At 35.5% G+C, this 12,500-nt stretch overlaps 1 protein-coding gene across 1 annotated transcript in view; it reads right to left on the reverse strand.

Annotated features, from left to right (window-relative positions):
* Window positions 1–52: 52 nt before the first annotated feature.
* camk1ga (calcium/calmodulin-dependent protein kinase IGa) overlaps window positions 53–12,500 on the reverse strand; it is a 36,322-nt gene continuing 23,874 nt past the window's right edge. The window contains exons 11-13 of the mRNA XM_075462292.1: window positions 10,435–10,772; window positions 1,198–1,292; window positions 53–1,105 (exon numbers count right to left, since the gene is read on the reverse strand). Of these exons, the coding sequence (XP_075318407.1) occupies window positions 1,229–1,292; window positions 10,435–10,772 (402 nt within the window). The 3' untranslated portion in view covers window positions 53–1,105; window positions 1,198–1,228. The remainder of the gene's footprint in view (window positions 1,106–1,197; window positions 1,293–10,434; window positions 10,773–12,500) is intronic.

Genomic DNA, 12,500 nt, shown 5'->3' on the forward strand with positions numbered 1-12,500 from the left:
AACCATCAGAACAGCAGTGCAGCCGCACATTCAACACAAAGAAGCAGGAAGATTACAGACTACATATTTATTGAGAAAATAATACAAAAAAGAAAATGCATGTTACTATAGACTATACTTCTGAATAAGGAATCATACATGGCATCACTAGTGTTAACAGCATCTTTACACCAGCTTGTGGCACTTGATGAGTTCAGTTATTAAACAAGAGAGCAGCTTACTGACATATCAGAGAAACCACAGCAAACTCTGCTGCGAGCCAATAACCAATTCAAAGTGAAAAGTAGTCAAATGGAAATTCGACTAAAATCCATAAATGAGTTCAGCATGTATGGACACATGTAACAACACATGCCAAAAAGTCTGCCAACATTGAAACATTGATGCACTGGAGCAGGTGAACCTGAATAAGCATCATGATGAGGACTCCTGCAGCGACTGATACTGTGGCAGCAGTCATCGCACTCACTGGCTCATTCAATGTCTGCTTTTACACTTCATTTCCACAAAATGTCATCTGAAACAGTGAGATAATAATGAGGTAATAATGTATGTGAGTGATCACAGAACAAGAAAAGGACTAAACTGCTCTGGATCACATGACTGCACACACACACACACACACACACACACACACACACACACACACTAAAACACACACGCACAGATGTTTCCATTTTTTCAACAATGTACACAAGATAATATGACTGAAGTGTTAGAACACATCCTCTCATAAGCCAATGACATTCAAAGCACTGTCATGTTAGCAATATTGAATTTAAAAAAAATCACATCATTATATTCAATGTAGAACATAAATCAGCAATCATTTCAAATCACTTAAATCTAGTAAAAACAGGTTTAACAAATTGAAATGTTGCCAGAAAGAGCCAATACATTTTCAATCATTCTGAGCATATAAAGAGTCGCTGTCATCAACTACACTGTTTTTTAAAAAGGTGTAGTCACAGGTACATATAGTCATCAATGGGCATGTTTTCTGCAGCACTGAACCAAAGCAGACATGGGGAAGCTGAGCAGCAGGTGCCACATCGCCATCATGTCCAGAAGGACGCCACTGAGAGCCATCGACTCGTGAAACATACTGAAACATTAAAGGAAATAAGTCTGCAGTTAGAGGCAGCTTTCAGATGGCATGTAAATATCTGAATTCCAAACAGAAAGATGAATCTTTACCTGCATGAGGCATCTCAGGCTAATTAGCCAATCACATCATGGAGCACACTCCGGACTGAAGCGACTGGTCCTTTCTCTGAGCCACAACATCCAGGCTGCAACACAACCAGGACTCATCAGAACATCACAACCAACACAACTATGGTGGAAAGATGAGCGAGGACTGAGGTGATTTCTGGTTCTAGTTGGAAGGTTTTGGGAGTTTTATTTCTTGGGGGGGTGGGGGTTCCTGACCTACAGGATGTCCTAAAAATATAACAGAACACAGAAAAAGATTTAGAAACCAGAAAGAAAAGATTCAGAATCCAGAAAGAAAAATTCAGAAACCAAAAAGAAAAGATTCAGAAACCACAAAGAAAAGATTCAGAACCACAAAGAAAAGATTCAGAACCACAAAGAAAAGATTCAGAACCACAAAGAAAAGATTCAGAAACCACAAAGAAAAGATTCAGAAACCACAAAGAAAAGATTCAGAATCCAGAAAGAAAATATTCAGAAACCAGAAAGAAAAGATTCAGAATCCAGAAAGAAAAGATTCAGAATCCAGAAAGAAAAGATTCAGAAACCACAAAGAAAAGATTCAGAAACCAGAAAGAAAAGATTCAGAAACCACAAAGAAAAGGTTCAGACACCACAAAGAAAAGATTCAGAAACCACAAAGAAAAGATTCAGAATCACAAAGAAAAGATTCAGAAACCACAAAGAAAAGATTCAGAATCACAAAGAAAAGATTCAGAAACCACAAAGGAAAGATTCAGGAACCAGAAAGAAAAGATTCAGAATCCAGAAAGAAAAGATTCAGAATCCAGAAAGAAAAGATTCAGAAACCACAAAGAAAAGATTCAGAAACCACAAAGAAAAGATTCAGGAACCAGAAAGAAAAGATTCAGAAACCAGAAGGAAAAGATTCAGAAACCACAAAGAAAAGATTAAGACACCACAAAGAAAAGATTCAGAAACCACAAAGAAAAGATTCCGAATCCAGAAAGAAAAGATTCAGAACTACAAAGAAAAGATTCAGAAACCACAAAGAAAAGATTCAGAAACCACAAAGAAAAGATTCAGAATCACAAAGAAAAGATTCAGAAACCACAAAGGAAAGATTCAGGAACCAGAAAGAAAAAATTCAGAAACCACAAAGAAAAGATTCAGAAACCACAAAGAAAAGATTCAGAAACCACAAAGAAAAGATTCAGAATCCACAAAGAAAAGATTCAAAAACCAGAAAGAAAAGATTAAGAATCCAGAAAGAAAAGATTCAGAAACCACAAAGAAAAGATTCAGAAACCACAAAGAAAAGATTCAGAAACCACAAAAAAAAGATTCCGAATCCAGAAAGAAAAGATTCAGAACTACAAAGAAAAGATTCAGAAACCACAAAGAAAAGATTCAGAAACCACAAAGAAAAGATTCAGAAACCACAAAGAAAAGATTCAGAAACCACAAAGAAAAGATTCAGAACGACAAAGAAAAGATTCAGAAACCAGAAAGAAAAGATTCAGAAACCACAAAGAAAAGATTCAGAACCACAAAGAAAAGATTCAGAATCCAGAAAGAAAAGATTCAGAAACCAGATAGAAAAGATTCAGAAACCAGAAAGAAAAGATTCAGAAAACAGAAAGAAAAGATTCAGAATCCAGAAAGAAAAGATTCAGAAACCAGGAAGAAAAGATTCAGAATCCAGAAAGAAAAGATTCAGAAACCACAAAGAAAAGATTCAGAAACCACAAAGAAAAGATTCAGATACCACAAAGAAAAGATTCAGAATCCAGAAAGAAAAGATTCAGAAACCACAAAGAAAAGATTCAGAATCCAGAAAGAAAAGATTCAGAACCACAAAGAAAAGATTTAGAAACCAGAAAGAAAAGATTCAGAATCCAGAAAGAAAAATTCAGAAACCACAAAGAAAAGATTCAGAAACCACAAAGAAAAGATTCAGAACCACAAAGAAAAGATTCAGAACCACAAAGAAAAGATTCAGAACGACAAAGAAAATATTCAGAAACCAGAAAGAAAAGATTCAGAATCCAGAAAGAAAAATTCAGAAACCAGAAAGAAAAGATTCAGAAACCACAAAGAAAAGATTCAGAACCACAAAGAAAAGATTCAGAACCACAAAGAAAAGATTCAGGAACCAGAAAGAAAAGATTCAGAAACCAGAAGGAAAAGATTCAGAAACCACAAAGAAAAGATTAAGACACCACAAAGAAAAGATTCAGAAACCACAAAGAAAAGATTCCGAATCCAGAAAGAAAAGATTCAGAACTACAAAGAAAAGATTCAGAAACCACAAAGAAAAGATTCAGAAACCACAAAGAAAAGATTCAGAATCACAAAGAAAAGATTCAGAAACCACAAAGGAAAGATTCAGGAACCAGAAAGAAAAAATTCAGAAACCACAAAGAAAAGATTCAGAAACCACAAAGAAAAGATTCAGAAACCACAAAGAAAAGATTCAGAATCCACAAAGAAAAGATTCAAAAACCAGAAAGAAAAGATTAAGAATCCAGAAAGAAAAGATTCAGAAACCACAAAGAAAAGATTCAGAAACCACAAAGAAAAGATTCAGAAACCACAAAAAAAAGATTCCGAATCCAGAAAGAAAAGATTCAGAACTACAAAGAAAAGATTCAGAAACCACAAAGAAAAGATTCAGAAACCACAAAGAAAAGATTCAGAAACCACAAAGAAAAGATTCAGAAACCACAAAGAAAAGATTCAGAACGACAAAGAAAAGATTCAGAAACCAGAAAGAAAAGATTCAGAAACCACAAAGAAAAGATTCAGAACCACAAAGAAAAGATTCAGAATCCAGAAAGAAAAGATTCAGAAACCAGATAGAAAAGATTCAGAAACCAGAAAGAAAAGATTCAGAAAACAGAAAGAAAAGATTCAGAATCCAGAAAGAAAAGATTCAGAAACCAGGAAGAAAAGATTCAGAATCCAGAAAGAAAAGATTCAGAAACCACAAAGAAAAGATTCAGAAACCACAAAGAAAAGATTCAGATACCACAAAGAAAAGATTCAGAATCCAGAAAGAAAAGATTCAGAAACCACAAAGAAAAGATTCAGAATCCAGAAAGAAAAGATTCAGAACCACAAAGAAAAGATTTAGAAACCAGAAAGAAAAGATTCAGAATCCAGAAAGAAAAATTCAGAAACCACAAAGAAAAGATTCAGAAACCACAAAGAAAAGATTCAGAACCACAAAGAAAAGATTCAGAACCACAAAGAAAAGATTCAGAACGACAAAGAAAATATTCAGAAACCAGAAAGAAAAGATTCAGAATCCAGAAAGAAAAATTCAGAAACCAGAAAGAAAAGATTCAGAAACCACAAAGAAAAGATTCAGAACCACAAAGAAAAGATTCAGAACCACAAAGAAAATATTCAGAAACCACAAAGAAAAGATTCAGAAACCACAAAGAAAAGATTCAGAATCCAGAAAGAAAAGATTCAGAAACCAGAAAGAAAAGATTCAGAATCCAGAAAGAAAAGATTCAGAATCCAGAAAGAAAAGATTCAGAAACCACAAAGAAAAGATTCAGAAACCACAAAGAAAAGATTCAGTAACCAGAAAGAAAAGATTCAGAAACCAGAAAGAAAAGATTCAGAAACCACAAAGAAAAGATTAAGACACCACAAAGAAAAGATTCAGAAACCACAAAGAAAAGATTCCGAATCCAGAAAGAAAAGATTCAGAAACCACAAAAAAAAGATTCAGAATCACAAAGAAAAGATTCAGAAACCACAAAGGAAAGATTCAGCAACCAGAAAGAAAAGATTCAGAAACCACAAAGAAAAGATTCAGAAACCACAAAGAAAAGATTCAGAAACCACAAAGAAAAGATTCAGAATCCAGAAAGAAAATATTCAAAAACCAGAAAGAAAAGATTCAAAATCCAGAAAGAAAAGATTCAGAAACCACAAAGAAAAGATTCAGAAACCACAAAGAAAAGATTCAGGAACCAGAAAGAAAAGATTCAGAAACCAGAAAGAAAAGATTCAGAAACCACAAAGAAAAGATTCCGAATCCAGAAAGAAAAGATTCAGAACTACAAAGAAAAGATTCAGAAACCACAAAGAAAAGATTCAGAAACCACAAAGAAAAGATTCAGACCCACAAAAGATTCAGAAACCAGAAAGAAAAGATTCAGAAACCACAAAGAAAAGATTCAGAATCCAGAAAGAAAAGATTTATAACCACAAAGAAAAGATTCAGAAACCAGAAAGAAAAGATTCAGAATCCAGAAAGGTAAGATTCAGAATCCAGAAAGAAAATATTCAGAATCCAGAAAGAAAAGATTCAGAACCCAGAAAGAAAAGATTCAGAACCACAAAGAAACGATTCAGAATCCAGAAAGAAAAGATTCAGAAACCACAAAGAAAAGATTCAGAATCCAGAAATAAAAGATTCAGAAACCACAAAGAAAAGATTCAGAATCCAGAAAGAAAAGATTCAGAACCACAAAGAAAAGATTCAGAATCCAGAAAGAAAAGATTCAGAAACCAGAAAGAAAAGATACAGAATCCACAAAGAAAACATTCAGAACCACAAAGAAACCAGAAAGAATCCACAAATAAAACATTCAGACCCAAAAAAGATACAGAAACCAGAAAGAAAAGATTCAGAATCCAGAAGGAAAAGATTCAGAAACCACAAAGAAAAGATTCAGAAACCACAAAGAAAAGATTCAGAATGCAGAAAGAAAAGATTCAGAAACCAGAAAGAAAAGATTAAGAATCCAGAAAGAAAAGATTCAGAATCCAGAAAGAAAAGATTCAGAAACCACAAAGAAAAGATTCAGGAACCAGAAAGAAAAGATTCAGAAACCACAAAGAAAAGATTCAGAAACCACAAAGAAAAGATTCAGAAACCACAAAGAAAAGATTCCGAATCCAGAAAGAAAAGATTCAGAACCACAAAGAAAAGATTCAGAAACCAGAAAGAAAAGATTCAGAAACCAGAAAGAAAAGATTCAGAATCACAAAGAAAAGATTCAGAATCCAGAAAGAAAAGATTCAGAAACCACAAAGAAAAGATTCAGAAACCACAAAGGAAAGATTCAGGAACCAGAAAGAAAAGATTAAGAAACCACAAAGAAAAGATTCAGAAACCACAAAGAAAATATTCAGAAACAACAAAGAAAAGATTCAGAACCACGAAGAAAAGATTCAGAAACCACAAAGAAAAGATTCAGAAACCAGATAGAAAAGATTCAGAAACCAGAAAGAAAAGATTCAGAAACCAGAAAGAAAAGATTCAGAATCCAGAAAGAAAAGATTCAGAAACCACAAAGAAAAGATTCAGAATCCAGAAAGAAAAGATTCAGAATCCAGAAAGAAAAGATTCAGAAACCAGAAAGAAAAGATTCAGAATCCACAAGGAAAACATTCAGAACCACAAAGAAACCAGAAAGAATCCACAAAGAAAACATTCAGACCCACAAAAGATACAGAAACCAGAAAGAAAAGATTCAGAATCCAGAAGGAAAAGATTCAGAAACCAGAAAGAAAAGATTCAGAAACCATAAAGAAAAGATTCAGAAACCACAAAGAAAAGATTCAGAAACCAGAAAGAAAAGATTAAGAATCCACAAAGAAAAGATTCAGAATCCAGAAAGAAAAGATTCAGAAACCACAAAGAAAAGATTCAGGAACCAGAAAGAAAAGATTCAGAAACCACAAAGAAAAGATTCAGAAACCACAAAGAAAAGATTCAGAAACCACAAAGAAAAGATTCAGAAACCACAAAGGAAAGATTCTGAATCCAGAAAGAAAAGATTCAGAACCACAAAGAAAAGATTCAGAAACCACAAAGAAAAGATTCAGAAACCACAAAGAAAAGATTCAGAAACCAGAAAGAAAAGATTCAGAATCACAAAGAAAAGATTAAGAATCCAGAAAGAAAAGATTCAGAAACAACAAAGAAAAGATTCAGAAACCACAAAGGAAAGATTCAGGAACCAGAAAGAAAAGATTAAGAAACCACAAAGAAAAGATTCAGAAACCACAAACAAAAGATTCAGAAACCACAAAGAAAATATTCAGAAACCACAAAGAAAAGATTCAGAACGACAAAGAAAAGATTCAGAACCAGAAAGAAAATATTCAGAAACCACAAAGAAAAGATTCAGAACGACAAAGAAAAGATTCAGGACCAGAAAGAAAAGATTCAGAAACCACAAAGAAAAGATTCAGAACCACAACGAAAAGATTCAGAAACCACAAAGAAAAGATTCAGAAACCAGATAGAAAAGATTCAGAAACCAGAAAGAAAAGATTCAGAAACCAGAAAGAAAAGATTCAGATACCATAAAGAAAAGATTCAGAATCCAGAAAGGTAAGATTCAGAATCCAGAAAGAAAATATTCAGAATCCAGAAAGAAAATATTCAGAACCCAGAAAGAAAAGATTCAGAAACCACAAAGAAAAGATTCAGAATCCAGAAAGAAAAGATTCAGAACCACAAAGAAAAGATTCAGAATCCAGAAGGAAAATATTCAGAAACCAGAAAGAAAAGATTCAGAATCCAGAAAGAAAAGATTCAGAATCCAGAAAGAAAATATTCAGAAACCACAAAGAAAAGATTCAGAATCCAGAAAGAAAACATTCAGAATCCAGAAAGAAAACATTCAGAACCACAAAGTAACCAGAAAGAATCCACAAAGAAAACATTCAGACCCACAAAAGATACAGAAACCAGAAAGAAAAGATTCAGAATCCAGAAGGAAAAGATTCAGAAACCACAAAGAAAAGATTCAGATTCCAGAAGGAAAAGATTCAGAAACCAGAAAGAAAATATTCAGAATCCAGAAAGAAAAGATTCAGAAACCAGAAAGAAAAGATTCAGAACAACAAGGAAAAGATTCAGAACCAAAAAGAAAAGATTCAGACCCACAAAAGATTCAGAAACCAGAAAGAAAAGATTCAGAAACCAGAAAGAAAAGATTCAGAAACCACAAAAAAAGATTCAGAATCCAGAAAGAAAAGATTTAGAACCACAAAGAAAAGATTCAGAAACCAGAAAGAAAAGATTCAGAGATCAGAAAGAAAATATTCTGAACCACAAAGAAAAGATTCAGAAACCACAAAGAAAAGATTCAGAAATCAGAAAGAAAATATTCTGAACCACAAAGAAAAGATTCAGAAACCACAAAGAAAAGATTCAGAATCCAGAAAGAAAAGATTCAGAATCCAGAAAGAAAAGATTCTGAACCACAAAGAAAAGATTCAGAAAGATTCAGAAACCAGAAAGAAAAGATTCAGAAACTAAAAGAAAAGATTCAGAACCACAACGCAAAGATTCAGAATCCACAAAGAAAAGATTCAGAAACCACAAAGAAAAGATTCAGAAACCACAAAGAAAATATTCAGAATCCAGAAAGAAAAGATTTAGAACCACAAAGAAAAGATTCTGAACCACAAAGAAAAGATTCAGAAACCATAAAGAAAAGATTCAGAATCCAGAAAGGTAAGATTCAGAATCCAGAAAAAAAATATTCAGAATCCAGAAAGAAAAGATTCAGAACCCAGAAAGAAAAGATTCAGAAACCACAAAGAAAAGATTCAGAATCCAGAAAGAAAAGATTCAGAATCCAGAAGGAAAAGATTCAGAACCACAAAGAAAAGATTCAGACACACAAAAGATTCAGAAACCAGAAAGAAAAGATTCAGAAATCAGAAAGAAAATATTCTGAACCACAAAGAAAAGATTCAGAAACCACAAAGAAAAGATTCAGAATCCAGAAAGAAAAGATTCTGAACCACAAAGAAGAGATTCAGAAAGATTCAGAAACCAGAAAGAAAAGATTCAGAAACCAGAAAGAAAAGATTCAGAACCACAAAGAAAAGATTCAGAAACCAGAAAGAAAAGATTCAGAAACTAAAAGAAAAGATTCAGAACCACAAAGAAAAGATTCAGAAACCAGAAAGAAAAGATTCAGAAACTAAAAGAAAAGATTCAGAAACCAGAAAGAAAAGATTCAGAAACTAAAATAAAAGATTCAGAATCCACAAAGAAAAGATTCAGAAACCACAAAGAAAAGATTCAGAACCACAAAGAAAAGATTCAGAATCCACAAAGAAAAGATTCAGAATCCACAAAGAAAAGATTCAGAAACCACAAAGAAAAGATTCAGAAACTAAAAGAAAAGATCCAGAAACCACAAAGAAAAGATTCAGAAACCAGAAAGAAAAGATTCAGAACCACAAAGAAAAGATTCAGAATCCACAAAGAAAAGATTCTGTGTCTTTTTTTTTGTTTTTAAATTCATTAAAACAGAGAAATGCTTTTTTTTTTTTTTAACTACTGCTTCTATATTGACTTCTAACTTAACAGATTCCAATAAAATGACTTGGTGTGTATCTATGTGAATATTTGGAATATATTTATACTTGGAAGCATCACTTATATAGTCACCGTCTGGCCCTTTCTGAAATACATAAACCATCTTAAGTGCAACGAGTGAATTAAAGTCTGGAAAAATCTGTTGTTCAGTTGTAAATAAAATTTGAATTCAGAAAATAATCATTACGTTTTGGGAGGTATTAGAATAGAATTAGAAAGGTTGAATCTGCTGGTTCGCACATGTTAACTTAGCTGGTGATTCTGTCCGAGTGGGACAGGGGAAGAATAGTTCTCATGCACAACCCGTCAGAAATGATGGAATCAGAACAGTTGGACCATTTTCCTTTCCTTAATAGATAAATATTGTCCTTTCCATTTTTTCCACTGAGAGCTCTTTCATTGGGGCCATGATCTCGTTTTCAGATTTAGACTTGTGCAGGTATTGGTTTTAGAGATGCGAATTACAAGATGATTTCATATCTTTTCCCAGACAATTAAGTGATTTCATGATAAATTCCTCTAATTCTTTGAGATGAATGTATGTTTCTGAGATATGTTACAATGCCAGAATCTTCAGCTCTTAAATGCAATTGTTTGTGTCATATCGACGTATGACAGATGAATGAACACCCCTCAAGTGTGACTATTCCACAACTTTTGACAGGTGTTGTAAAAATAATCCAGTTCAGTTTTATTTAAATAGCCTCAAATCACAACAAATGTCATCTCAAAGATACAGCCAAATTCAAGCCAATTCGTTAAATTCCAGATTAATCCAATAAAAAAAAGAATTCTCTTCCTATGATTTCTGCTAATCTTCTTCTGTGTAAATAACTGCAGTGTTGGGTCATTTTTTTCTCATGAATTTGACGCCCTGTGTTTCTTACCTCTTAGACTGCCTGAAAGAAGCATCGGGGTCGGAATGGAAGTCATGGACTTCATGTGACTCATCAGTGAGTGTGTTGCCGGGTTCTCTCTGTGGCGCACAGAGATCTCTGCCTGACAGACGGACGCTGCAGGACAGTTGATCAGCAGCATCTACGGGGTTCCCATTAGGGTCAAAGGGGGGATCCTTTTCATGGGGGGGCCTCAGCGACTCCAAGTCACTCTGAGAGGAGGACTGTACTACACTATCGGGCTGGGAGAGAGGGGAGGGGGAGGGCTCGCTGTGGGACAGCTGCAGTTTCTTCATGTGGTGGATCACTGAGGCTGCGTGGAAGGCTTGCTGTTGGAAAATGCACACAAAGAAAAACATCTGTTTGAGTCTGTAAGTGCCTCTGTCAGGTGTCACTGGTGTGCAACACAACACAATGCAGGGGTGGGCTTACGTCATGTTTTGTGGAGAGTTAAGAACTAAGTGGCTGTCTTCTCATTTCAGGGAGGGACACTTCTACACTGAATATATATTCTCAGACACTGCCGCTGTATGTTAACCTGTGCACTCTCAGTTAGGTGCCTCAGCACGGCTCGAGCTACCTTAGCAGCTCGGCTGGGCCATGTTATTGGATGATTGTAAAATCATGTATACATGCACGGTAGCAGAATCTAGTTATTGACCCAAGTATGTCTGACACTGCAAGCTGTGGAAAAATGTTCATGACGCCCTGCTGCCTCTACTATGGGACATGGAAGAAGAGATGAATTCCCTGCACAGATGCTGTCTGTAAACGACCTGAATGATCATTTTGACAGATGGTCAAAAAAAGGATTTTATTACAGCAGTCTGCAGCTGACACGTAGTCTTTATGGGCTGAAATTAAATCTGTGAATGAGAGCAGCTTCATGGGGAATTCAGATGGATTCATATACACTTCCACTTTACTGTGTTTACTGAAAGATGCAGAAAGATGGAAGTTTGGATCCTGAACAGAGCAGCTGGGACCATCTGATTTTTCTTTGTTTTTATTTTATTTTAGTGTCACGTTAACTTGTTCTCGTCACTTCTCATCTTTTGCATATAAAACACTGTTATTCTACTAAATTAAGCATCTGTTTCACAATTCAATAACGCTTTTCAAATCCCCCCTCCACCAAACTTTACACTTGGCACAATGCAGTCAGACAAGTACTGTTGCCCTGGCAACCACCAAACCCAGACTCCTCCATCAGGTTGCCAGATGGAGAAGCGTGATTGGTCCCTCCAGAGAACACATCTCCACTGCTCTAGAGTCCAGTGGTGGCGTGCTTTACACCGCTGCATCCATTGTACTTGGTGATGTATGGCTTGGATGCAGTTGCCATGGAAACCCATTCCATGAAGCTCTCTGCGCACTGTTCCTAAGCTAATCTGAAGGCCACATGAAGTTTGGAGGTCTGCAGCGACTGACTGTGCAGAAAGTTGGCGACCTCTGAGCACTATGAGCCTCAGCATCCTCTGACCCCGCTCTGTCATTTTACCTGGCCTGCCACTTCCTGGCTGAGCTGCTGTCGTTCCCAGTCGCTTCCACTTTGTTATAACACCACTGACAGCTGACTGTGGGATATTTAGCAGGGAGGAAGTTTCACCACTGGACTTGTTGCACAGGTGGCATCCTATCAGGGTACCACGCTGGAATTCACTGAGCTGCTGAGAGCGAGCCATTCTTTCACAGATGTTTGTAGAAGCAGTCTGCATGCTGAGGGGCTGGAGTTTATACAGCTGTGGCCATGGAAGTGATGGAACACCTGAATTTAATTATTTGGATGGGTGTGAATACTTCTGGCAATATAGTGTATGTTGTGCATTTTCTGTATCATATTTGTGTATCACACACAGTGGGCCAGCTGTTGCTCAAGAGGAGGAGCGGTACTCGGCTATCGGGGGGGGTCTGAGGTTTCTTTCCCCATAGATGCATTCATCACCAACTGTGTAGTAATACTGCAAAGGCTAAGAACTGCTGTACAACAGTGGGTATGAAAGGCTGAATGTCACTTGTAACGTAAAAAGGAAATAGAAAAGCTCTCCATAAATGCA

The sequence above is a fragment of the Odontesthes bonariensis genome, chromosome 3, assembly GCF_027942865.1.
Source record: "Odontesthes bonariensis isolate fOdoBon6 chromosome 3, fOdoBon6.hap1, whole genome shotgun sequence".
Classification (NCBI taxonomy): Eukaryota; Metazoa; Chordata; class Actinopteri; order Atheriniformes; family Atherinopsidae; genus Odontesthes; species Odontesthes bonariensis.